This window comes from Myxocyprinus asiaticus, chromosome 1 (assembly GCF_019703515.2).
Source record: "Myxocyprinus asiaticus isolate MX2 ecotype Aquarium Trade chromosome 1, UBuf_Myxa_2, whole genome shotgun sequence".
In the NCBI taxonomy this organism is placed as follows: Eukaryota; Metazoa; Chordata; class Actinopteri; order Cypriniformes; family Catostomidae; genus Myxocyprinus; species Myxocyprinus asiaticus.
Window position 1 is genome coordinate 61,470,818 of NC_059344.1, and position 26,573 is coordinate 61,497,390.

Sequence of the window (26,573 nt, forward strand, 5' to 3'; positions counted from 1 at the left end):
ATATTGTGTAGGTCCCCCTCGTGCCACCAAAACAGCTGACTCCACAAGACCTCTGAAGGTGTCCTGTGGTATGTCACCAAGACGTTAACAGCAGATCCTTTAATTCCTGTAAGTTGCGAGGTGGGGCCTCAATGGATTGGACTTGTTGGTCCAGCACATCCTATAGATACTCAATCGGATTGAGATCTGGGGAATTTGGAGGTCAAGTCAACACCTTGAACTCTTTGTCATGTTCCTCAAACCATTCCTGAACAATTTTTGCAGTGTGGCAAGGTGCATTATCCTGCTGAAAGAGGCCACTGACATCAGGGAATACCATTGCCATTAAAGGGTTTATTTGGTGTGCAACAATCTTTAGGTAGGTGGTATGTGTCAAAGTAACATCCACATGAATGCCAGAACCCAAGGTTTCCCAGCAGAACATTGCCCAGAGCATCAGACTGCCTCCGCCATCCTGCTGCCATCTCTTCCCCAGGTAAACGACGCACACGCACCCGGCCGTCCACATGATCTAAAAGAAAACGTGATTCATCAGACCAGGCCACCTCCTTCCATTGCTCCATGGTCCAGTTCTGACACTCATGTGCCCATTGTTGGTGCTTTCGGATGTGGACAGGGGTCAGCATGGGCACTCTGACCGGTCTACGGCTACGCAGCCCCATATGCAGTAAGCTGCGATGCACTGTGTGTTCTGAAAACTTTCCATCATGGCCAGCATTACGTTTTTCAGCAATTTGTGCTACAGTAGCTCTTCTGTGGGATCGGACCAGACGGGCTAGCCTTCACTCCCCACGCGCATCAATGAGCCTTGGGCGCCCAAGACCCTGTCGTTGGTTCACTGGTTGTCCTTCCTTGGAACACTTTTGGTAGGTACTAACCACTGCATATCGGGAACACCCCACAAGACCTGCCGTTTTGAAGATGCTCTGACCGAGTCATCTAGCCATCACAATTTGGCCCTTGTCAAAGTCGCTCAGATCCTTACTCTTACCCATTTTTCCTGCTTCCAACACATGAAATTCAAGAACTGACAGTTCACTTGCTGCCACCCCTTAACAGGTGCAATTGTAACAAGATAATAAATGTTATTCACTTCAACTGTCAGTGGTTTTAATGCTGTGGCTGATCAGTGTATTTTCCATATAATATTTTAACAATTTCTTTTAACTTTAGTACAATGACAATATACTATATACAGTATATTCTATATATATATATATATATATATATATATATATATATATATATATATACACACACACACACACACACACACACCACACACACACATACATACATACATACACACACACACACACACATACATACATACATACACACACACACAATACAGGTGCATCTCAATAAATTAGAATGTCGTGGAAAAGTTCATTTATTTCAGTAATTCAACTCAAATTGTGAAACTCGTGTATTAAATAAATTCAATGCACACAGACTGAAGTAGTTTAAGTCTTTGGTTCTTTTAATTGTGATGATTTTGGCTCACATTTAACAAAAACCCACCAATTCACTATCTCAAAAAATTAGAATACATCATAAGACCAATAAAAAAACATTTTTAGTGAATTGTTGGCCTTCTGGAAAGTATGTTAATTTACTGTATATGGACTCAATACTTGGTAGGGGCTCCTTTTGCTTTAATTACTGCTTCAATTCGGCGTGGCATGGAGGTGATCAGTTTGTGGCACTGCTGAGGTGGTATGGAAGCCCAGGTTTCTTTGACAGTGGCCTTCAGCTCATCTGCATTTTTTGGTCTCTTGTTTCTCATTTTCCTCTTGACAATACCCCATAGATTCTCTATGGGATTCAGGTCTGGTGAGTTTGCTGGCCAGTCAAGCACACCAACACCATGGTCATTTAACCAACTTTTGGTGCTTTTGGCAGTGTGGGCAGGTGCCAAATCCTGCTGGAAAATGAAATCAGCATCTTTAAAAAGCTGGTCAGCAGAAGGAAGCATGAAGTGCTCCAAAATTTCTTGGTAAACGGGTGCAGTGACTTTGGTTTTCAAAAAACACAATGGACCAACACCAGCAGATGACATTGCACCCCAAATCATCACAGACTGTGGAAACTTAACACTGGACTTCAAGCAACTTGGGCTATGAGCTTCTCCACCCTTCCTCCAGACTCTAGGACCTTGGTTTCCAAATGAAATACAAAACTTGCTCTCATCTGAAAAGAGGACTTTGGAACACTGGGCAATAGTCCAGTTCTTCTTCTCCTTAGCCCAGGTAAGACGCCTCTGACGTTGTCTGTGGTTCAGGAGTGGCTTAACAAGAGGAATACGACAACTGTAGCCAAATTCCTTGACATGCCTTGACCCCAGCCTCAGTCCATTCCTTGTGAAGTTCACACAAATTCTTGAATCGATTTTGCTTGACAATCATAAGGCTGCGGTTCTCTCGGTTGGTTGTGCATCTTTTTCTTCCACACTTTTTCCTTCCACTCAACTTTCTGTTAACATGCTTGGATACAGCACTCTGTGAACAGCCAGCTTCTTTGGCAATGCATGTTTGTGGCTTACCCTCCTTGTGAAGGGTGTCAATGATTGTCTTCTGGACAACTGTCAGATCAGCAGTCTTCCCCATGATTGTGTAGCCTAGTGAACCAAACTGAGAGACCATTTTGAAGGCTCAGGAAACCTTTGCAGGTGTTTTGAGTTGATTAGCTGATTGGCATGTCAAAATATTCTAATTTTTTGAGATAGTGAATTGGTGGGTTTTTGTTAAATGTGAGCCAAAATCATCACAATTAAAAGAACCAAAGACTTAAACTACTTCAGTCTGTGTGCATTGAATTTATTTAATACACGAGTTTCACAATTTGAGTTGAATTACTGAAATAAATGAACTTTTCCACGACATTCTAATTTATTGAGATGCACCTGTATATAGTATATTGTCATTTTGTATTGATATATACAACATTTTTTGTTCAATTAACAATTAATACATTTTCAGTTAACAAAAATAAGATATGATCCCTTTAATATTCATAACTTTACAAGCCCAGTCTCTGAGTAAGTGTTCCTTCCCATAAATAACAAACCAGGACAAAAATAAAAATAACTGTCAGACAATGTGACTAACATAACGGTGCTTATACAGTATTTTCTTGAGTCACATGCTAGACCAACATCTAGTCAGCCTTCTTACACTGTGCACAGAGAGAGACACAGAGAGAGAGAGAGAGAGAGAGAGAGAGAGAGAGAGAGAGAGAGAGATGGCCAATGCCTATTTACATTCACACAAAGAACTCCAGTGTGCTGGCAGAGCAGGGAGGATGCCAGAAGATTCCTCTGGAGGTGTCACTTACCTGAGCACTAACTTGACTAAAAGCTGCCTTCTTGCAAGCTCTGTGACTGCTATTCACTGCCCTCCTACTACTCAATTAAACATTCATACCACGGGGGAGTTTTGAGCCACAGAAACACTTGGATTCCAAAACAGATCTGTACATACTCGTATACATACAAACCTACAGGGTATCAATTTACACAAATGGAGATGCTGACACTGCCACTGCATGTCTGTGTGTTTGTGTTGTGGGGAGTGCTGGAAAGTACGGTGATGGGGGTCGGGGGGAGGGGTGTGCATTAGGGAGAGCAATCCAACATTCCAGAACCCACTCATGGGCCGTGCAAAGACAACAGCTCATTCACACTCAGCCCATTAGAAATGCACCACCACTGGAGCCCAGGGCCCGAAATGGCAATATGGTTGACAACTCCGCAGCAATGTTTGGCCTTGTAAATGTCACATCTTTTCCCTAAGCAAATGTTAACGCTAAAGTTTATCGTATGGTTTACGTCTGGTAAATATCTTTCCAAGGCATTCTGGATTGTAGCGAACATAAAACAGTGTTTTGCAGAAAAGAGAACTTCAGAATGCATTCTTGCTTTTAAAAATACTAGATGGAACACATTGGAAGAGAAAAAAAGTGAAAAAGAATGGAGAAAACAGAAATAGCCAAACTGAGAGCTATTGTTTTTGGATGAGAATAGAGATTTTGTTGTATGACTCAGGGTATCCAGACACAATCTACTTTAAGCGACATTGTTGCTACTGTACAGTAAAAATTAAACCCACTTGCAAAGCGTGAAAACAAAGGATGTTGCAACGGTCAAAGATGTCTGTCTAAAAATAATTAGACCAAATAATAAAAACAAAACACAGCAAGACAGAATACAAAAACGCATTCTGTGTGAACAGCCCCTAACTGTACCTCAAACTGCGGCCAGTTCATGCTCATGCCGGGTCCATGCGTGTTTCTCCACCACCGGAGGTCCTCCGTGTCACTGGCTGCACTGATGGTCTGGCTGAGGTCTCGGTACAGGCCTTGGAATCTGTATGGGGATTTTCCACAGACTCTGTCAGTACAGGTTTTATTTACAATGCCGCAGTCAACAAAAGGAAGTGTACGTAAAAAAAAAATACAATAAACAACAACTTTAATAAATAGTGCTTGCTAAGTCAAACATCACTATTAGTAGTGCTCATAATTACCGTAGGTTTAGGTGATATTATAAGAGATTTTGCATGGCGGAAGATACAAATAATGAAAACAATTCAACAGATTTACATTGAAGTGGGGGCCTAAGCCATATCTAGGGGCCAGACTACCTTAGGCTTTGATGAGACAGGCAGCAAAAATCTATTTTTGGTGATGCAACTCAAATCTGTTTGGTTGCTATTTGTAGTCTGAAGAAATCCGATCCACATACATCTGCATTTGGCTTGGTGCATGAAAATCCCAGGAGATCTGCAGTTACAGAAATACTCAAACCAGCCCATCTGGCACCAACAATCATGTCAGTGATTTGGACCGTGGCATCACATTTTTACCCCATTCAGATGGTGGATGTGAACATTAACTGAAGCTCCTGACCCGTATCTGCATGATTTTATGCACTGCACTGCTATAGACTTAAATGACTGTAGGACTGCTGGTACAATGACCAAATGAGGCAGCTCTACAATAGTTTGACAGTATCTACCAGTACTCCAAACCCCTAAAAAAAAAAAAAAAAAAAAAAAAAAATAAAGTGTAGCATTTATCTAAAAGGACCCCAAAGTCTAAGGACCCTTTGGTGTCCATGTTGCGGCCAGCCTTCAATTTTGTAAAGCCGAAAAGGACTTAGCAGCCTTATGCTAAAATGCTTTATATAAAAAAATAAATAAAAAAACAAAAAAACAATCTACAATCCATACCCCATAATGACAAAGCAAAAAACAGATTTTTGATAACATAAGTATTGCTTTGGCAGCGATTACAGCCTCAAGTCTTTTAGAGTATGATGCGACAAGCTTTGCACACCTGGATTTGGGGATTTTCTGCCATTCTTCTCTGCAGATCCTCTCAAGCTCTGTCAGGCTGGATGGGGACCGCTGAAGGACAACCATTTTCAAGTCTCTACAGAGGTGTTCGATTGGGTTCAAGTCAAGTCAAGCCAAAGGCTCTGGTTGAGCCACTCAAGGACTTTCACAGAGTTGTCCCTAAGCCACTCTTGCATTGTTTTAGCTGTGTGCTTATGGTTATTGTCTTGTTGGAAGGTGAACCTTCGGCCCAGCCTGAGGTCCCGAGCGCTCTGGACCAGGTTTTCATTAAGGATATCTCTATTTTGCTGCGTTCAGCTTTCCTTCAACCCTGACCAGTCCCCCAGTCCCTGCCTCTGAAAAACACCCCCACAGCATGATGCTACCACCACCACCATGCTTCACCGCTGGGATGGTATTGCGCAGGTGATGAGAGTTGCCTGGTTTCCTCCAGACATGACGCTTAGAATCGAGGCCAAACAGTTCAATCTTCATTTCATCATTTCAAGTGTCATAGCAAAGGGTCTGAATACTTATGTCAATGTGATATTTCATTTTTTTTATTTTTTATTTTTTTTATAAATTTTTATACAAGTCTGGTTTTTGCTTTGCCATTATGGGGTATGGAGTGTACACAGTATATATATCATAGGCGTAGATTCCGTCTGGCACCAACAATCATCCATGTGATTATCTAATCAGCCAATCGTGTGGCAGCAGTGCAGTGCATAAACTCATGCAGATACGGGTCAGGAGCTTCAGTTAATGTTCACATCCACCATCAGAATGGGGTAAAAATGTGATCTCAGTCATGGCATGATTGCTGGTGCCAGATGGGCTGGTTTGAGTATTTCTGTAACTGTTGATCTCCTGGGATTTTCACACACAACAGTCTCTAGAATTTACTCAGAATGGTGCCAAAAAACATCCAGTGAACGGCAGTTCTGTGGACGGAAACGCCTTGTTGATGAGAGAGGTCAACAGAGAATAGCCAGACTGGTTCGAACTGACAAAGTCTACGGTAACTCGGATAACCGCTCTGTATAATTGTGGTGAGAAGAATATAATCTCACAATGCTATTCTGAGATGTGGTTTGGCGCTGTTTTAGCGGCACAAGGGGGACCTACACAATATTAGGTAGGTGGTTTTAATGTTGTGGCTGATCGGTGTATATATATAAAATCAGGATTTACAAGTATATATTCTGATTTATATTTATATATAGTGACTTACAAGTATATATTTGAATTTATATTTTCTGAATTACAAGTACATATTCAGGATTTACATTCATATATTCAGATATATAAATGTTATTCAGACATATATAGTATACTGTATACAGCATGTATAGGTACATATGTACATGTACTGTATTTCTTAACTATAACCATAAATATCAATTATAATAACTTTTATTAAGATAAACATTATTAGACTATATGATGCTTAACCGATTATTCTTAAGAAAATGTAAAAATCTAGTTTCTCTAGAAAAAGATCACCTTCCTCAAACTGAAGGACCAGGGCACATTAAGTACCTTGGAAAGACAAAGGATGAGGGAGGGATAAAGTAAACACACAGATTCCTGAACATGAAACTAAACTATATGATTAGCACACAGCACAGCACCAGCCCTGTCATTACAGCTAAACAACTCCGTTCTTCAGAACTGCTGAGACAGATTTGCAGCGAGTTGTTTTTGTTGAAACTAGTGTTGTCACGGTACCAAAATTTCAATAGTCGATACCGATACCAGTGAAATTTCACGGTTCTCGATACCACAGCAAAAATATGCTAAAATGATAATGTGCTATTGAACACACCAGTTTAGTTATTTTTAATAATTAGAGTTTAATAATTATTATTATTTTCCAGAACATTTAATTTAATCATCAAAATTGTCTCTAATCAATTAATTCTTAAAACTTTTAATAAGTGGAAATAGAACTTTAACAAGTCATTGGAATTTTTTTTTTTGCCAAACTTTTATTCAACAGCTGTCTTGTTTGTGCTATATTGATTAATTGATTGATTATACAGTTGTAATATATTTGTATTCAGTTATTTAATTTGTATAATTTCAGGCATCTAACTTTCATTTTGAATCGTGCTTTGATTATGACGTGTTTTTTTTTGCCGGAAGCTTCACTTTTCTGGAAAAATTATTTGCATCACTTCGCAGTGTGATAACTGAAGACTTTTAAGTCACGTCTGAAATCTCATCTCTTTACACTGACCTTTGACTCTGACAAATGAAATGTAGGACACAGTTTTGGAGTGTTTGTGTTTCAGATTACTGGTGTTTGTGGTAATTTTTAATGTTATGTTTAAAACTGTATTAATGTGTAGCACTTTGGTCAACTCTGTTGTTTTAAATGCAATATTAATAAAGTTGAGTTGAGATTAAAGTGCAAATGCGGTGATTTATTTATATAAATATATAGTTAACATGTGCTGCATGGTTCACAGTGGATTAGTGCTCTGCTTTGTCATCTCATACAACGTGAATGATTCTCGATGTCTGTGGATTTTCCAGAGTATGAGCGGTCGGATTTATTCAAAGTATGCAGCTCATCCACAGTAAGATTGCAGCCTTCAGCGGTTTAATTACACTAGGACATGTCACTTGGATTAATTGTCCATTTCAGCGTAAAAGGAGTAACATAGCACGCGTTATAAGCCTGTAAGTTATAAGCTGTTGTGTGTCAGTCATACTGCACGCTGGAACCGGATAGAGTCGGTGCTCGCTACTACCAGTACTGCAGAAACATACGTCTTTTTAATTTTAGTACTGACTTGGTACCAATGTACCGGTACTTTTGACAACACTAGTTGCAACTCTGAACATGTCATTTGACACTGAGAGAGCTAAAAGTGCCAGTTCAATTGAAAATCCTGTCATCTTTTGTACAAAGGCAGAATTTTAGGGACTTCAGTCACCTTTCAGTCAGCAGCATTGCATTGTAAAAGGGAGTAATGAAAGTGAATGGTGACTGAGGCTAACATTCTGCTTCTTTTGTGTTCAATGGTAGAAAAAAATAAATAAATAAATAAAAAATTAAAAAAAATCACATGGATTTGGAACAACAAGAGGTAGCGTAATGACAGCATTTTAATTTGAGTGAAATAAAAAAATAGGAGGTATATGCACAATAATAATAATAATATTATATATATATATATATATATATAAAAAGTTGCTCTAAGTTTCAGCTCTTTTGAAATGACCCAGGTTAATAGTCAACGAAATGCTCAGCATTCCACATTAAGTAAACATAACGATATCTGTGAGCATGGAAAAACAAATAAGCACTTATTAATGGTTAACATTGCTTCAAGTATAGTTTTTATCTGGGAGACACACAAATGACCAGGAACTTTTTCTTATGAGCCAGGGGAGGTGAAAATAAATTGGAAACAGAGTTCTCCATTTCTGTAATGTCAGTTTTCTTGGCATAAGCTCAAACTTCTGGACATCTGTGCCCATCAGTCTCTTAGTGGCTCCATTCCAACCTCTAGTGAGCCACCTACCTAGACTGTATTTTTAGGCATTATGGGTGGCTCAAAGACTCCGCTAAACAGCAAGCAGCAAAATGATATGCCTTTGATACCCAATTTTGAAATTCTAAAACTGTCCTAACCAGACACCACATGATACTTAATAAAAGGTATCTTTCCACGTTAATCAGGGTTTTTTCCCTAACCAGCAGCAAACGCGACAAGCGAAAGGACATTGTGAATCGCCTGGTTTCTATTTTGCCGGCGTCGTGCCTGATAGCCTCATCCTCTGGAAACTCTCTTTGGACTAAAATCCTTCTCATAATCTTAACAACAAAACAACTTGATTTTGGCCAAGAGTGTCACACTTACTGACTGTTGTGCTCAAATCTTGCTCTTTCAGTCAGAGGTCAGTCATACACACCAATTCAGAATAAAGGAGAAGTGACAGACAAATTGCTTGTCACTGGAAATGTTTCGCGATGCGTCTGGTCCTTCACAGAGAAAGCAGTTCCAGAATAGCTTAGTGACATGCTAGCTTAGCAACATGCTAACATCTCCATTAGACATAACTGTGAGCATTAAAAAAAACAACATCCAATATGGCAGCTGTAGGAATGGAAGTCCCACTTTTCAATTGAGAGTCCATTTTTTCTCTTGATTGCACATGTGCCAAAAAAAACCAAATGTGATTTTTAGCATTTTGTTTTACCACGGTTTGATCTTAAGAAGCAATATTTATAACACCATTGTTACTGCTGATCTTGACAAGCCGTTTTGGAGCCCGTAGGCATGGCCAGTTTGGCTACAGAGTAAACTGACTTGCCTCACAGATACTTTGGTGTTACTCGGTTAAACAGTCACTTCTTTGGTTAGATGGTAACTGTCGATGTAGACAGCAGATAGTGAATCAGTGCTTTAAACAAAGAAGAAAAAAAATACAGCCACATGGACCAACCCATCATTGCTGGAGATGTCCAGGTGCTGGTGAATGTCCTGCAGCACCTCTTTAAAGAAGCGCAGCCTCTTCTTCTCCGCCTCCTGGGTAATTTCAAATACCTGCTCCATGTCCTCCATGTAACGTGGGTTACAGCGATTGAGCTCATCCAGAGCTCTCTCATAACGCTCCTTAGCCTGAGGGAGAAAATCCAAACACAAGCACTGATCAGGAGTCATTAAATGAACACAAAGATTCAAAGATAATAATTTCTCCTTGAGAAACACTATAATGGGCGAATTCACTCAACAGTTGCACCACTTCTGCATGTGGTATTTCAGGGCAAAAAACGGAGTCTTATTCACAAACCACCCGCAATCTAGTCTAGGCAATCAAGTGTAGTCAAGCGCACTTTTGGCATGTTAAATGGATGATTCAGGTGTCTGGAGTGATGCAGTTCTGTGGGGTTCTGCTGCATTCTTCACTATTATAGCACTCAGAACCCATCCACAAATTGCACTGTGCACATTGTGTTATTGGTATTTGTGGGCCACTTGCAACATTGCCGGATCTGCATAATTCCTTTAGTGAATCTGGTGCTAAACAAGCGCAGACAGTGCGTGCCAATAAACAGCGCTTTTACCGAGCGCAATTAATTCTTAGTCAGTCCCTCTAGGATTTTACAATTGCAAGAATTATTGCAAATTCAACCAATCTCTGCATTATTTGCGGTAGCTTGCAATTTTTTATCATTTCTGCAAATTTTCGGCAAAAAACATCAATCTGATGGAATCCCATCACTTTCCTTCATGTTTGACAGTGGCAAAACCAATGTTTGAAAAGCCTGAAGCAGTCACAACACTGCTTCAGTGTTACGCGTTCACTATCAAAATCCTTGTCTTAACTTTCGCGGGATAGCAGACAGCACACATGCCACATACATCACAGCTAGTGTTTAATCTTCACCCTGAGTGCGGCGAATGAGACACAAAAACCGCGTTTATACACAGAAACCCTAATTCTCTTAAAATGAGCTAAATATAATCGCGCTCGCTTGTCTCAGAGTGCTCGATTACAATACTTTGTTCACTCTGTGTAATTTTTGTGCTCACGCGCTTGTCTGATTGCACTAATGTTATGACTGGCCCGATCAGGCAAGTGAAAGTTCTAGCAACTGGCCCGAATCTCTCTCACACTGGCCCTGGGCCATCGGGCAGTCTTTATTGTCAAGCCCTGGAAATAGTCCAGTATGTCATAGCAGTCAAAGCGTGCATGCTCCAACTGCCCGTGTATGTGCGCGCAGTCAAATGAAGCATACTTTGAAAGGCTATGTTGGACTGTAAGCAGATGCTAAGCCTTCGTGTCAAACCCGAAGTATACTTTGAGCTTAAGCGGGCAGATTTTTGGTCAAAATTAGCTGCAATACAGACTGCTAGTCATAAGTCTGGCTATGCAAGAGTATATTAGATCTAATGCACAAATGTACTAACATATGTGCATAATCATGATGTTAGAAAGGCAAGAAAGAGCTCTTAGCTGTTGAAACTAAAAGAATGAGCTGTACCACTTTCCTCATTTGCAAATTGCTTTGGATAAAAGTGACAGCTTAATTAGTACATATAAATGGGCCAATAAGAATTCCATAACCATCTAAAAGACAGGCACTAAGCTCGCTTTAATAAATTATTGAAAACCAAAGCAAAATCTTTTTAAAGGGATCAAATTTGTTGACGTTTCCCTTTATGCCTTTGAGAAGACCAAAACTGCATTTTTAAAGTACAGTTCTGTATATGAAACTACACATTCAACAACATGTAATTCAAACCCATGAATTAGCATCGTCACAGCAACTCCAAAAACATCATGATTAAGGGGCCTTAACCCTGCACTACGATCAAGCAAGCCTTGTCTTGTCTAAATCTTGCCTTACGTTCATAGTCATTTCTTTCCGCACCCATTTTCCTCAATCTAAACATGGGCACTTGAAGTGAGTAATATCTGCATATCTAGCATCACCAAATGGAATTGCAAACATAGTGACTTGTTATCAAACAGGTTTTCCGAACACACCCCGTCTTCCATTGGGCAATGAAACAGTTGGCTCCGCCCCAAACTCGTACCACTGGTTGAGTCAATGTTGCTGTGTTGGACTAAACATGTGCCCAAAAAAGTATTTAACAAGAAAACAAATAGTTTACTTATTTACAATAGCCGACATTGGAGTAAGTATTTTAACATTGAAAAAAGTTAAAGGTGCACTCAGTAACTTTTTGCTCGTGTCATCTTGGACATACAGTGACAACTAGTGGTGTGGATGCAGCATCAGCAGTTTTCAGTTACAGATGCTATTGTAGAAATTCATTATTCACAATCAGCCATTATTAATTTAATCCAAGAGTAAAAGTGTCCAATAACATGACGGTTACTGAGATTAAGCGAGTAGTATTCAGCTGGTCATGTGATTCTAAAATGGCAGCCCCCATGAGGGCGCCCCTGCCCCATGTAGAATAAAACAGCTTTTATAAGGTCACTGATATGACTAGAGTCCTCATCTCAAGTGAGTGCTCATGGTTTTATACATATGTTCATTTCTTTAGGAGTAAAACGTTTTTAATGGAAAAAGATTACCGAGTACACCTTTAATTGACTCATTAGATGGAAAATCTTGCACTCAAGATTTGAGATTTCCAAACTAAAAATGACAAATCCATGACTGTACTGATAGATTTGTTGTGTCTGTTTCTTCTTATGGTACCTTTTCGGCCTCTTGTGTACATTTCTCCAGACGGTCTGTGAACTTGCGGACCTCCTCCGGGGATTTGGTGGTGTCAGCCTTGGCATGAGTTTCACGGGTCAGTGCAGTGCGCTCTTCCTTACGGGCTTGGTGGTAACTCTTCTTTGAGGACTCCACCTACCAGAGAGAAGACATTCACATCTTCAAACTATTTAATCGTAACCAAAGACACTCAAGTTTCTTATTTAAAATGGTTTTAAAGGGATGGGTCGCCCCCCAAAAAAAAAACAGTAGGAGAAGGAGGAAAAAAAGAAATTTTTCCAAACCCATATAACCATCTTTCGTCAAACACAAAAGTAGATGTTAGGTAGAATGTTATCCTCAGTCTCCCTTCACTTTAATTGCATCTTTTTCCTTACAATAAAAGTGAACGGAGACTGAGGCTAACATTCTGCCTAACATCTATTTATCAGAAAGGGGTGTCCACATTTTGACCATGAATGCAGTGCACTTTTAAGGTACTTTTTGGGGCTTGATAGAGACTGGTTACTGTAAAATATAATCATAAATGTCTCTTTATACTGCATGGAAGAATACATTTTTTTTTTTGAGTGACGTGAGGGTGAGTAGGTAATAACATTAATTTTAACAGATAAAATCTAGTTTATTCTCTGTCTTGGGGCGGCTGTGGCTCAGGTGGTAGAGCGGGTTGGCCACTAACCACAGGGTTGGTGGTTTGATTCCTGGCCCACATGACTCCACATGCCGAAGTGTCCTTGGGCAAGACACTGAACCCCAAGTTGCTCCCAATGGCAGGCTAGAGCCTTGTATGGCAGCTCTGCCATCATTGGTGTGTGAGTGTGTGTGTGAATGGGTGAATGAGTCACAGTGTAAAGCGCTTTAAAAACCGCTAAGGTTAAAAAAGCGCTATATAAGTGCAGACCATTCAAAAGACTCACGTCTTTCAGTTTTCTGACCCAGGGTTTCTGGGCCTTGCGGAAGCCTTCATCAGCATCTTTGGTCTCACGGAATCCGCCAATCATCTGCTTGTGGAAGGCGTCCTTCTGCCAGTTTCTAACCTTCTCACTGTCCTCAACAACCAGTTTCTCTTTTAGTTCCATATGGATCTCACTCAGTCTGTCTGCCGCATTCATAAATGCATGCCATGCCTTTTCCAGAGTCCCATACTGTGGGCCTGCAGGAGAGAAATCAGTTTAGATTAACCAGTTGGAAACCATTTAGATATCTATCAGCTCATTACATGTCATCCTTTGGTATAGACAGAAACTGTTACGTGTGAGAAAATTGCAATGCAGTTGTTCATAAATAATAAAATATGGAATCCAAACCCAGATTTTAAAGGAATATTCTGTGTTCAGTACAATTTAAGCACAGGATTTGTGGCATAATGTTGATTACTACAAAAATAACTGACTTGTCCATTGTTAAAAAAACAACAACTAAAAAATTTTGTTTAGACACAAAAGGTAAACACTCTGTGTTAACATGATTTTAGTGCGATTTTAGAGTGCCGTCATGACAATAATGTTATATTGCTATATTACAGTATATTGTAATCCTATCTACTGTATACTGGTATGTTATAATATATTAGTAATTTTAGATGGAACTTTAAACAGGTTAAGGCCGATTTATATGTCTGCATCGAATAGCCTAAGCCGTAGCCTGATGTGCACCTCTTCAAAATTTTAACTGCGCGTCGTGTCAACGTAGACCACAACAGCTGTGATTGGTCCACTTTAACCAGAGACCACCCCTTTTATTTTAATATCTATTAATTATATTACTTTGTATTTGGACTCGGGACCATTAAAGCAATTCTCTCAATCCGGAGCATCTGCTGTTTTTTTTTATTCTGTTTGTGTTTCATGAAGTTACAAGCGAAATGCAACAAAAGATATCCGTTTACAGCTTATAAACTCTAAAAGATTTTTTTCTCCTGGCATTTACTTGATATTAATTGATATGTGAGTGAAATAATATGTTTTGTATTCTACTTACGAACTTTCCGATCGGCACAATGATTTGACCATACGCGTGACATTGTGTACATCAAATAATCATATTTCATAAATTATGGAAACGGAACACTTCTAATTTGTCAGCACATTAAAAATTCCTGGTGAAAGTAGGTTATATTGCCAACATGCATTGTAAAGTCTTGAAAACGACACCCATTTTGTGTTATTCAGGCGAGAAGTTATTAATTAATTTGATTTATTTTTCAGCATGGAACGTCAAAAGTATGCCAAAAAATTTATGTATTATTATTTTAAGCGACTCAAGACCAAGCATACAGAAATTTCCTTATTTTCTGACAGCAATGCAGGCAGCATGTATAATAAAATAATATGTAACTTAATTTCAACATGTTCACATCTTTTGAACTAATTTCCGATGCTACAATAATGTAATAAATACTTTTCACATAGTCTGGTCGGCGAGTACAGTATGTGGCCAGCCTGAGGCTCTCACTGGCAGATAATCCACTCATATCCCCTGCTTCTTTTAAGGTCACTTTAAGACACTCTGGCTTTGTTTACACTGCAAACAATTCTGATTAATTTTTCAAATGCAATCTGACTGTTCTCTGACAAAATAAATCTGACAGTGCTCAGAAAAGTTCAGTTTATTCGGATGGTATAGTCAATAACCAGTGTATACACATTAGTTTCTTTAATACTGACATATGTGTAAGCACAATGCAAAGTGACAAACCGCTGAGGCGCTTGAGACAACATAAGTGACAGAGGAAGCATTACAGTATTTTACATATCTACACCTACACTCGTTTATCACATACGTAGACGCCATCTGCATTGCATGTGAAGCTTAATATCTAAAAATGATGAAAGTACAGAAATTCTGATATGACAGTGAAGACTGAAACAGAAAAAAAAAAAACAAATACAATACATTTTTTAAACCATACAAAAAATCTAATTCCATTATTTTTTTTGCTGTTCAGACTACAAAAAAGATGCAAGTCAAATATGCCTAAAAGTCAGATTTGGGCTGTAAATGTGAACAAAAACTTTTTTGTTGGGGTGTTCCTACAGGATGCATTATTGCATTCTGTCATTGCTGGTCAATGTACAAATGTGTCAGACAGACGTCTATGGCTGTGGCATTGCATCTTGCATTTTTTCAGTGTCCTGTGCCATGAACTTTGCATTTTTTAAATTCTGTCACATTTTTTTATACATATCTTGAGACCTGCGTTTTATTCCTTTCCGTTGCCTTCCATGTAGCTGATTTGGAGCAAAAGTCAATCTATTTGAACACACTGAGTATGCTACACCCTAGAGCACCATCAGTAAACACTCTGAACGAATACAAAAAAGGAAGTCTAAGGGAGGACATTGGTAGCGTGAATGAAAGATCTGACCAGAACATCATCTGACAGGGATACATAATAACTCATCAGAATAGAATGTGTTGATGTAACTGTGGAGAGATGCATCTATTTAGAGAGGATGGTAGAGCCCCTGTAAATAAGACTCTGGTTGGTCCTCACTCACCTTTCTCCACAACACCCCTCCATTTTCTGGCCCAGTCACTGAGCTGCTGGGAATAGCCTCTCTCAATCTTGGCTCGCTCCTGGAAACAGATGACCAGCTCGTTGCACAGCTTGTAGCCATCGTCAATGCGCTTTACTGTCCTCTTGTAGTTCCCCGGCTGACCGAAGAAATATTAGTCACATCACAGAGTCAAACTAAATATTTCACACAGAGTTCAAGTAGTTCTATCCAAGAAATCTTCCAGATTGTTCCCGATTTCAGCAAATAAACATCCCTTCTATGTTCAGATAGTAGGATCATTACTTTTAAAAGTAAATATGTTACATCATTAATCAAAGTAGTGGGTTACTTTCTCCCACATCAGTTGGCTGAGGCTCTCTCTCTTCCAGGTAGCTGTATCGCTATGCTTTGCTCGGTTTTATTTAAATTCATACTGGTAATTTTTGCCGTTTGCCCCCTCGACAACCCTGCACGTAACATCAGAGTATGCACGCGGTGTGGCAAGGAGGAGGGCAGGGCCGGGCCGTGATGATGCACGCCCAGCCCCTAATCAGGCTAATCAAGCCGATGAGAGGGATAAAGGCGGCCGGAGGCAGCAGTTTGGGAGAGAGAGTGCTACAGGCAGCTGCCCTGTATGCGTTTGAGTTTACGCTTGTGTCTTTTTATTTAATTAAATATTACTTTGATGCTTCATCTGGTTCTCGCCTCTTCCTTTCCCGTTTACCCCATTACATTGGTGCCGAAACCCAGGAAGGAGGAGGGATGTGCCGTAGTAGAGTCCTCGCCACTACCATCCACCCCAAAGGAGCAGCCGCCTGAAAGGACTGAGGAGCCCGGCCACCTGAAAGCAGAGGAACAACCGCCGACCGCCAGGGGCGGAGGAGACCCCTACCATCCATCAAAACACGCCAGGGCGTTCCGTCCACCAGGGGCCGGAGGACTGCCTCCGATCCACCCAGGGAGGAGCAGCTGCCATCCACTAGAGGGTGGAGGAGTGACCGAGGACCAAGCTATGGCGTATCAGAGATCCGGCGAGTATGTTTTTCTTCTCTCTCTCTCCTCTCTCTCTCCCGCTTTCGCTTCGTCTTTTTTTTTTTTTCTCACTTTGTCACCCTCCCAGGTCCGAGAAGGCGGGGGGGGTGTTGGGGTGTACGTCATGCCGGGGGCTTGAAAATAAACTTTGGTTTTGACACAAACGATTTGCATCTATGCTCGCCTTTCATAGTAAACTTCATTTGACTGCGCGTGTAACCGGTCCTGCTCAAACTGCTCTGAGCGGGACTCGAACCGGGATCTCTGGTATGGGAGGTGGGCACACTAATGAGGAGGCTAAAGGCTACAGCCTCTAGCGTTAGTCGCTAGTGCGCCTCTTGAGACCAGGGGAGTGAGGTTTACACACACACTGCATAGCATGTACCAGCTGGCTACCGTTACACTCACCCCCCAAACCTCACTCCCATCCGGGTCATGGCACCACTGTAACCGGTCCTGCTCGACCCACTTCAAGAGGGATTCAAACCGGGGTTTCAGGCATGGGAGGCGGGCACCCTAACGAGGAGGCTAAACGCTACAGCCTCTAACGTCAGTTGCTAGTGCGCCTTGAGTCCAGGGGAGTGAGGTTTACACACACTGCACAGTACGTACCAGCTCGCTACCATTACATGCGCATACACAAGAGATTGGCGCATGCACACTACGACTGATATGAGACACTGGAGTATTTCTATTCAGGAGTTTAGACCAGTGGTTCCTAAAGATTTTTAAACTGCGCAACCCTTTCTAATGTTTTTTTACCCCACGGTACACCAACCATTGAAAAAATTAAATAAATATGCATATTGAAAACACTCCTTTATTTAAAAAGTTGAATACTGATTGAAATATTAACAAATTAAATTAAAATAATGTAGCCTTAAAGTGTTTCTCCTAAACATTGCTTCACGTTTTTAAAGTAGGCTGATTAGCCTATTCAAGAGCTAGTAAAATAGAGTCATAATATGGAAAACAGAGTAAACAGTGCTTCAAGTTTTTTTTAGAAACATCAGCAATTAATAAATTAAAAATTGTGATATTTAAAAAAGTAATTAAATGAAAAACAGAACTGTTATTATTATATATAAATACTGATTCAGTACAGTCAGAGTTTGACTAAAAAGAAGACCTGTTATTGAAATTTATTGGGCTTAAAGCTTCTGAAGTTATCCAGCCATGGACGGCGAATTATTTTCTCTTTTTCTTGTCAATATTGTTGTTTGATTAATGTTAACGATAGGCTTATAACAGCTGCAGCAGGTCTGTTAGGCTGCATTCACACATCGCACAGATCAGATATATTGATATACAAGACGCTTGTCCTGTCTGCATCAAGTAATACATTAACAGCTTACATTAATATCGCATCAAGACGGCTCCGATTTTTGTCCCGTCTGTTAACACTGCCTTAATACATTAACATGTGTTTACATTCATATTGCATCAAGAAGCGCATTTAAATGTTCACGAGCGCAACAGTGTGCGAATACGGAATTGAGTCACTACTTGGTACTTCCGGTACTTTTAACTCTTGCCTATTAAAATATTAAACCGAGCAGAGATTTCGTGGCACCCCTAGCCAGTCCTGGCAGCACCCAGTTTGGGAACCACTGGTTTATACCCATAAAGATGTCTTTATATTCCTTCAGACTTGAGTCATACAATTGCAGGTACCTCCTGACCTCCTCACACACGCGCTCTTGACATGCACATCCACTATTGCCTTTTACACCTTTGTGTCCTTTAGTTTAGCGGAAATTACATTCTTCTAGTGCTTCTTCGTGACCGCAAAGACTCAATGGTGAGTGTTGCCACCTTGTGGACCCACTTATTGGTGCAAATAATTCTAGGCGCATGCGCATACTGCACATTCAGAGTATGCAAGGTTATAAAATAGTGACGTACACGTTCAATGCTCGAGCACTCTGCAGATGACTACATTTGCGTCACACGTCCTGTAAGCAGACATCTAGCGTTGCGTCTGACCGAAGTACACTTTCGACTTAAGGAATGTTAAAAAACTCCAGTATAATGCTGAACATTCAAAAACTAACAAGGTATCTGATTGTGTACAGATCCACTGTATAGAACATCCAAAAGTGTTAATCCTAGAAATTTGATAAGTTTTGTTGCCATAACTTGTATAAATCAGTTGAATTACAATCCGTAATACATTGAAAAAAGATTGACTTCAAAATAAACCTTTAACTATAACTTAATATCTAAAAGCGATTGCAAGCTATTTGCTTTCTCCAAGACAAGTGTGGACTTGACCAAGTGTACTTGAAGAGGCAGTGTTAGGAGTAGTGCACTATAAACCCTGCCAGAGGCAGATACCTCTTACAGAGCTCATAAAAATGTCTCATACACTCCCTCTGACACATACAATAGACAAGAGCATAAACAGACTCCCTATGCTTACTAACTTACTGGCTGGATGCCACAGTATGCGGCCCACTCCACCAGTACAGATTTGTGTGTGTATTTGCATTTACCTCCCAGAAGCTGTCCCAGCTCCCAACGTCTTGCAGATCGCCGTTGGAAGACATTTTGGGGTCGCCCTTGCAGCACGGAATGATGGCAGCTGTCTGTCAAACTGAGAAAAACAAGACGCAAAATCAAATTTGGACCAATTACTCAAGTTAGTCACAGCTAAGGATGGGTTACGATGTTCGACTAGTCGTCTGACAACTGACAAGTAATTTAGTGAGGTTGATTTGGGCCAAAATATACTTCGGTTTTGCAGGTGCCGCTATGATTCACGCACAGCTTGCGACACAAATTTCGTCATCAGCACAGTACGTGCGCACTGTCCACGTGCAACTTTGTTTTTCTAGACACACGGACACTCCACATCTGTACGCACTTGCCTTTAACTGTACTAAAGAATATCTCAAAGCAGTTGTAGTGCGCATGTGATGAACGGGTCCGTATGGGCTCGTGGTCAAAAAGTTTACTTTGAAAGGCTGAACGAAATGTGGAAAAACAAAAGTATACCCTAGCATTGTAAAACAGTTTGCATGGTAAAATGCTCTTGGAAAAGCTGCCTTTTTAAATGCATTCCCTTTGAAGCACCACCGCAACAGCCATACACATTCAGATGGACATCTTTGGCTGTTGCATCACGTTTCAGGTTCCGTCGCAAGTGCTGCGTTTTTAAGATGGTGTGTCAAGGTCAAATATAGTCCAACTTAAAAAAAACAAATAAAACGTGTCTCGACACTCCTGAATTCTATGCCATTCATTTGTGCTCCGTCTAGCTGTTTTTGAATGCAAAAATGCGTCTTATGTAAACGCCCACTAAGAAATGTGTCAGAACGGTTTCAGGTGAAATGGAAACTAGCCTCATTTTACAGGTCTTCATTTAGACCAATCAGTTGACTAATTGTTCAGAAAACCCACGAGTAGTTTTGTGCATCCCTAGTTGAAGCACTATTTTCGATGTGATCAAATAAGACAGCCAAATAAAACAAAAGACGACAGTCTCGGCACAAAGAAACTAGTTTATCCAGTCTCTTCTCCACATGCCCTCAAGTTTAATACAAACAACTGACGAAGAGAAACCAACTAGAAGCAACCACAAAAAGCACAGAAATCCCTCTTTTCTGAATATATTCCACGGACATTTCACCATGGACTTGCTAGCATCCTCTGTTGACCTAACATTCCATGGTTTTTACAGTTAGGATGTCTGGCCGGAAAAGAGTAATCCTGTATTCAGATTCACAGCGGGGAAGCAAGGTTAGGCCAGTCTCACCTCTGAGCAGCTTTGCGTCTGTCTAAGGCAAACGAGGCAAGGCACAAGCTGCTCTACTCCAGTCTGGGTGGGGTAGTAAAGTCATATTAAAGTTAATGATGCCACCGTCACCCAGGTCCTCCCACTAGTCTGCCTTTCTGCTCAACATTGAACTAGGAACAGTCATACTGATAAATATATACCCGTTGACGTGTAAATGTCCATTTGTTATTGCTCAGTGAAGTAAGGGAAAAGACACATCTTACTCATGATCCTAAAATAACCCATTTAATCAAAGGGATAGTACATCCAAATATGAAAATTCATCATTTACTCACCCTCATTCCAAACCCGTATGACTTTTTTTCCTTTCGTGGAGCACAAAAGTTGAATTTTTGAGGAATATCTTGGTCTGGCCACTCTTTGAGTCTATTTTTTTAATCCATTAATCCAGTTCCTAAAACCGGCCTACTGTAAATGATTCATCCACAAATTGGACCAGTCTGGTTCTCAAGTTAAACTTGCTTGAAACCTCCCTTGGTTAAATAAAACAAAACAAAAAAAAACAATTACAAGGCTACAGCAGGGCCGGTAACAGGATATGAACTTTGAGGTGGTATTTTGGCCTTTAGGGTGGGCAATAGATTTTCACTTTGTCTGACCAGGGGGGTCCCTCTTGTTTGTTTCACCGTCCAACTAATTAGTGCAAATAATTCAAGGTGCATGCGCATACTGTGCGTTCAGAGTACGCACAGTTGGAAGAAATGGGCCACGTGTGTTCAGTGCTCGAGCACTAAGCTTATGGCGAAATTTCCGTCACGCGTCCTGTACACAGACGCCTAGTGTTTGTGACCGACCAGAGTATACTTTGGGCTTTAGGCACTCACAATGGGAGTAATAAACGAGAGATGAGTCAGTCTTTTTTTTTGTGGTAATCAACATCATGCCACAAATGTTGTCAATTGAGCTTAACTCGTATTGAACCCAGAACATTCCTTAAATTTTTTGTCTCTTCTTCATACAACTGCTATTGTATCAGGACCATTTCTATGATATGCACTTTCTTTCAAGTTTGGAAAAGTTCTAAGGAATAATGTTATAGGGTTTTGGAATGACATGGTGGGTAAATAATGACATCATTTTTGGGTGACCTACTGCTTTAACACACAAACAGAAAGACTCAAGCTTTGGCTATTGCATAAACTATTTTCAGTCCAAACAGAGTGAGCAGGGGTACACTCGATGAACCTTATACACACTTTTCCCAAGCTTGTGTACATTTAGCAGCACTCATGGCCTTGGGTCCTCACTGTATTGTTTGAACCAAGGTCGTATAGCTTCCTCAAACAGACACAACAAACTGGAGGAAGGAGTGGGCTCGGCCTCGCAAGAGCATCTGCTTCCAATTCAGGCCAAACTGGATATGCTAATGGAAATTAGCATCCTCAAGGGGCACTTGGGAACCAGAGTGTTAAAGAGCGATTGCGGTGGATGCACTAATTTTAGTGATTTACCGTGTGTTTTGTTGTGCAAATTCTGGTTTGCAATACATTTTCAAAGATGTTGTGGAAACAGATTCCAACTAGATCTATTAAAGGGGCAGTTCACCAAAAAATTATTTACGCACCCTCATTGTCTGGAAAAAATATGTAATGAAAGTGAAAGGTGACTGAGGCTAACAATTTGCATAAACAAATTGTGTTTCACAAAGGAAAGAAAGCCATACGGGATTGCAAAAACCAGAAGGTGAGTAAATGATAACAGAATTTACATTTGTTTGATAAACTATCCTTTTAACAGTATATGCAGCCACTGATATTGCAATACTATGAATTGAAATTTTAAATAGGTATGGAAAAAGATCGTCAAATAATGGTTAAAAAAAAAAAAAACTCAATTAGTGAGGACTACTAGAGAGTTTCAGTACATATATATTTGTACAAATTTCTACAATTCTAATATTTATTAGCTGCAGCGCTTTAACTGGGATGAATTTAGAGACACGACTTTGCAAGTTAAAACCCTGCATCTCTAAATATCTTCCCTTTAAAGCACCACCACTATGGCCAAATATTTTCAATTGTGGGGGGTGGGGGGAACATTGCATTTTCAAGACGACTTGCCAAGTTTAAAGTAGTTCAACTTTTAAAAATGTGTCTTGAGATCCCTGCATTCTGTTCCATTCTGTTATGCTCCATCCATCCGTTATAGAACACAAGAATGTGTCATACTGTATGTGAACGAATTATCTAGTCAACCCACTGACAAATACATTTTGAAACTATAGCCTATAGTTTTCTACATTCCTAATTTCAAACAGATCCATTTTAACACTGCTACCTGTTGCTATGTAAATTGCAAATCATAACATTTGACTTCGATTCTTCAACACAAAGGTTTGAAAAGGAGAAGTCTTTGGGTGTGCCTCAATATGCTCCCTAGCTCCCTATGTTGTGATTCATTATATCGTGAACACGAATTTGGGCACTGGCAAGGGTGTTCATCCACTGAACATTGGGACACTTATGACTCAACCACCCACGACATGTTAACGAGCTTGCCCATTCAAGCGCAGCTGTTATTAATCAGCACCATCGCTGTATAAATGACACTATCGTTCAATTTAGTTGAAGATTTTCAAACATAGTTTTATTATGTAAGATGAATGACATTAAATAAAGAAATAAAAAAAAAAGAGTGTATTTTAAACCCACTTTTAACAACTTTAACATTTAAAAGATTGCTTCCGTTTCATGGTCATTATGGATGACCAACATTACAAACAACATCTCTTTTAAAGAGAAAATAAGGCTATGACATTATATTTACACTTGTGCTCATCTTCTAAGGACTTTAGAGACTTCAGAAGACATGATGATGTTTCCAGCAAGGGAACATAGTGAACAACGATGCTTCCTGGTTTTTACGGTGCATTGTGGGATGTTTTAGGAAGCGAACGTTTCAGTGCACTGCATTTTGCGATTGAGACAGCCCTAGAAATAGGGGACTCCCTGATCAAAGCCCTGACTACTCAACTAGGGAACTGATTGAGACACACCCTATTTTCCAGCAAATAAATAGCTTGGATTACTTCCCCTGAACTTCCTCCTTGTGAGCTGAAGGGAGAAGTGGTAGTGGAAACTCGCCCCCTGTTAGTGGCATTTCCCACAAACATGCCAAAAGAAGAGCAGATATGAGAACCTCACTTAAACCTCAGCTGCTAATTAAAATAAAATAAAATGCTGTGTTCGGAATGGAATACTAGTGTAGTACTTACTAGTGTAGTGTAGTATTACTTGCACTGTCTGTGCAAAAGAGTGCATTATGTAACGATAATATTTCAAAGTTGTGACTTTATGACGTTTGACAAATGACCTCATTACGTGTGCGTTTAATTCTGCCAGTGGTGCCCACCCAGGTATCATCTAAGAAAGAAAATGGTTATTTTTCCTTTTTTTTTTTTTTTTAAATGTCTCGACTCCTGGTAGTCCGATCAAATGAGTACAGAATTTCAAAAATTATTCATCACACTGTAGATAAAGTGGAGTATGTTACATTATATTCCATGCTGGACACAGTATACACAGAAGAGTATATGGCTAGGTAAAAAAAAAAAATTATAAAAAAAGATTTCCTGATTAATCGCAATGTATAGTATTTGAACAATCCCCATATTGATGCTTTATGTGCATGAGTTTTCTTTACCTCCAGGAGGTAAATGTGGGCAAAATATAGTCATCTCGATGGGAATCCACACAATGGACTTCCGGTGGCGAAGAATTTCCCTCACAGATTTTGCAGTGTGGGATTCCATGTAGTATGCTCTGCTGTACACTGCACAGTTTAGCAAATATAGTAGCTCATATGGGCATACATACTACTGTATATACTGCAGAAATGGTAGTGCGATAGTATGATGTTTAGAACAAAGACATCCACCACTTGGTGCCCCATATTGTTTTTACTATAAAGACTACTACTTATCTACTAAACAAATAATATTCTATTCCAGGCTTATATAGAAACATATCGAATGTTAGATAACACAGGACTTCACTGCAGGGAACATTTTAAATACATGAGGCTTTTTGATAACTTTCGTTGGCATCTTGGCCCTGAGCCCTGCTTAATTTCTGACCCTGTTCCCAACAATGTGCACAAGGCTTTGAAGGAGCGAGCCACACCCATTCCCACGGAGCATACCACACTGTACTTACAGCAGCAAGCAGCTGTGATGTGTTGAACTGCAGGAATAATCAAAATCCCCCGAGATCCTGCCGAGCTTGAGGGAGAACACGGCACATCCTAATAACCCTCTTCCATTTGCAGGCAAATATTTCCAACAGCTGAGAGCAGATGGGAATGAGAACATTGGGCTTTATCTGAGAGACTGGACATGTCAAATACTCTCAGTTAGGGGCATGGCTAAAAGAGCCTAGCAACAGGTAAATCAACACAATGAACATGTTCACGGAGATCCTAGAACTGTTCAACTGAAATACTAGCAGGGAGGAGTGCGGTCCCCCTTTTCATTGTTGCAGTGTGCTATTGTGCTGGAGAGCAGTGCTTCTGGTTAGGTCCACCACATCGATGTAAAAGAGCTCAGCACTCCCATGGAGATCTGAGCTAAAAATGAGCACGTCTGGGGAGAGGCGTGGCCACGATGGCTGTAATTACATGGCTGTGTCCAAAAATAAAAAAGGAAATATAAAAGTAATCCATAAGATGCCAGTGTTTAAATCCATATCTTCAGAAGCAATATAATATGTGTGGGTAAGAAACAGAACAATATTTAAGTAATTTTTTACTATAAATCTCCACTTTCACTTTCAGATGAGCTCCTTTCAGGCACCACATATGACTTTCAGATGTAAAAGTGAAAGTGAAGATTTAGTGTAAAAATAAATAAATAAATAAATAAAAAGTGCTTCAATTTCTATCTGTTTCTCACCCACACCTATTATATCGCTTCTGAAGAAATGGGTTTAAACACTGGAGTCTTATGGAGTCTTAAAATGTATCCACTGAAGTCTGAGTGGTAGTGGCGTAGTGGGCTAAAGCACAGAACTGGTAAGCAGAAGGTTGCCGGTTTGGTCCCCACAGCCATCACCATTGTGTCCTTGAGCATGCCACTTAACTCCAGGTTGCTATGGGGGGGTTGTCCCTGCAATAAGCGTACCGTAAGTCGCTCTGGATTATAGCGTCTGCCAAATGCATAAATCTAAATATAAATGTACTTCTGTTTCCTTTATGTGATTTTTGGAGCTACAAAAGGTCTGATCACCATTCACTTGCATTGTATGGATCTACAGAGCTGAGATATTCTTCTAAAAATCTTCTTTTGTGTTCTGCTGAAGAAAAAAAGTCATACACCTCTGGTATGGCATGAGGGTGAGAAAATGATGATAATTTTCATTTTTGGGTGAACTATCCCTTTAATGTGGGTATGACAGATTGATAGGATTTTGATCTTGGCGGACTACATCTGTTACGCTGATGCAGAGCAAATACGAACAACTGCTATTGTTAGAACGTACACAGTGGACATGCTGCTGCACAATTAGACATGCACAAGACATACTGCATTGAGGATGTAGGACAGGGGTGTCAAACTCAGTTCCTGGAGGGCCGCAGCCCTGCAGAGTTTAGTTCCAGCCCTGCTCCAAAATGCCTCCTTGTAATCTTCAAGCACTCCTGAAGACCTTGATTAGCTGCTTCAGGTGTGTTTAATTAGGGTTGGAGCTAAACTCTGC

General features: G+C 40.2%; 1 protein-coding gene across 8 annotated transcripts in view; it reads right to left on the reverse strand.

Annotated features, from left to right (window-relative positions):
• Positions 1-26,573, reverse strand: part of LOC127445097 (protein kinase C and casein kinase II substrate protein 3-like) — a 58,839-nt gene that overhangs the window by 17,166 nt on the left and 15,100 nt on the right. For 7 of the 8 annotated variants that reach the window (XM_051704919.1, XM_051704927.1, XM_051704894.1 and 4 more), the window contains 6 exons: positions 19,580-19,680; positions 16,053-16,209; positions 13,470-13,705; positions 12,532-12,687; positions 9,798-9,973; positions 4,246-4,366 (listed from right to left, as the gene is read on the reverse strand). In XM_051704919.1, coding sequence (XP_051560879.1) covers positions 4,246-4,366; positions 9,798-9,973; positions 12,532-12,687; positions 13,470-13,705; positions 16,053-16,209; positions 19,580-19,633 — 900 coding nt within the window. In that variant the 5' untranslated portion in view covers positions 19,634-19,680. Of the gene's footprint in view, positions 1-4,245; positions 4,367-9,797; positions 9,974-12,531; positions 12,688-13,469; positions 13,706-16,052; positions 16,210-19,579; positions 19,681-25,037; positions 25,212-26,573 lie in introns of those variants that run through there. The other variant, XM_051704902.1, reaches the window with a different exon arrangement.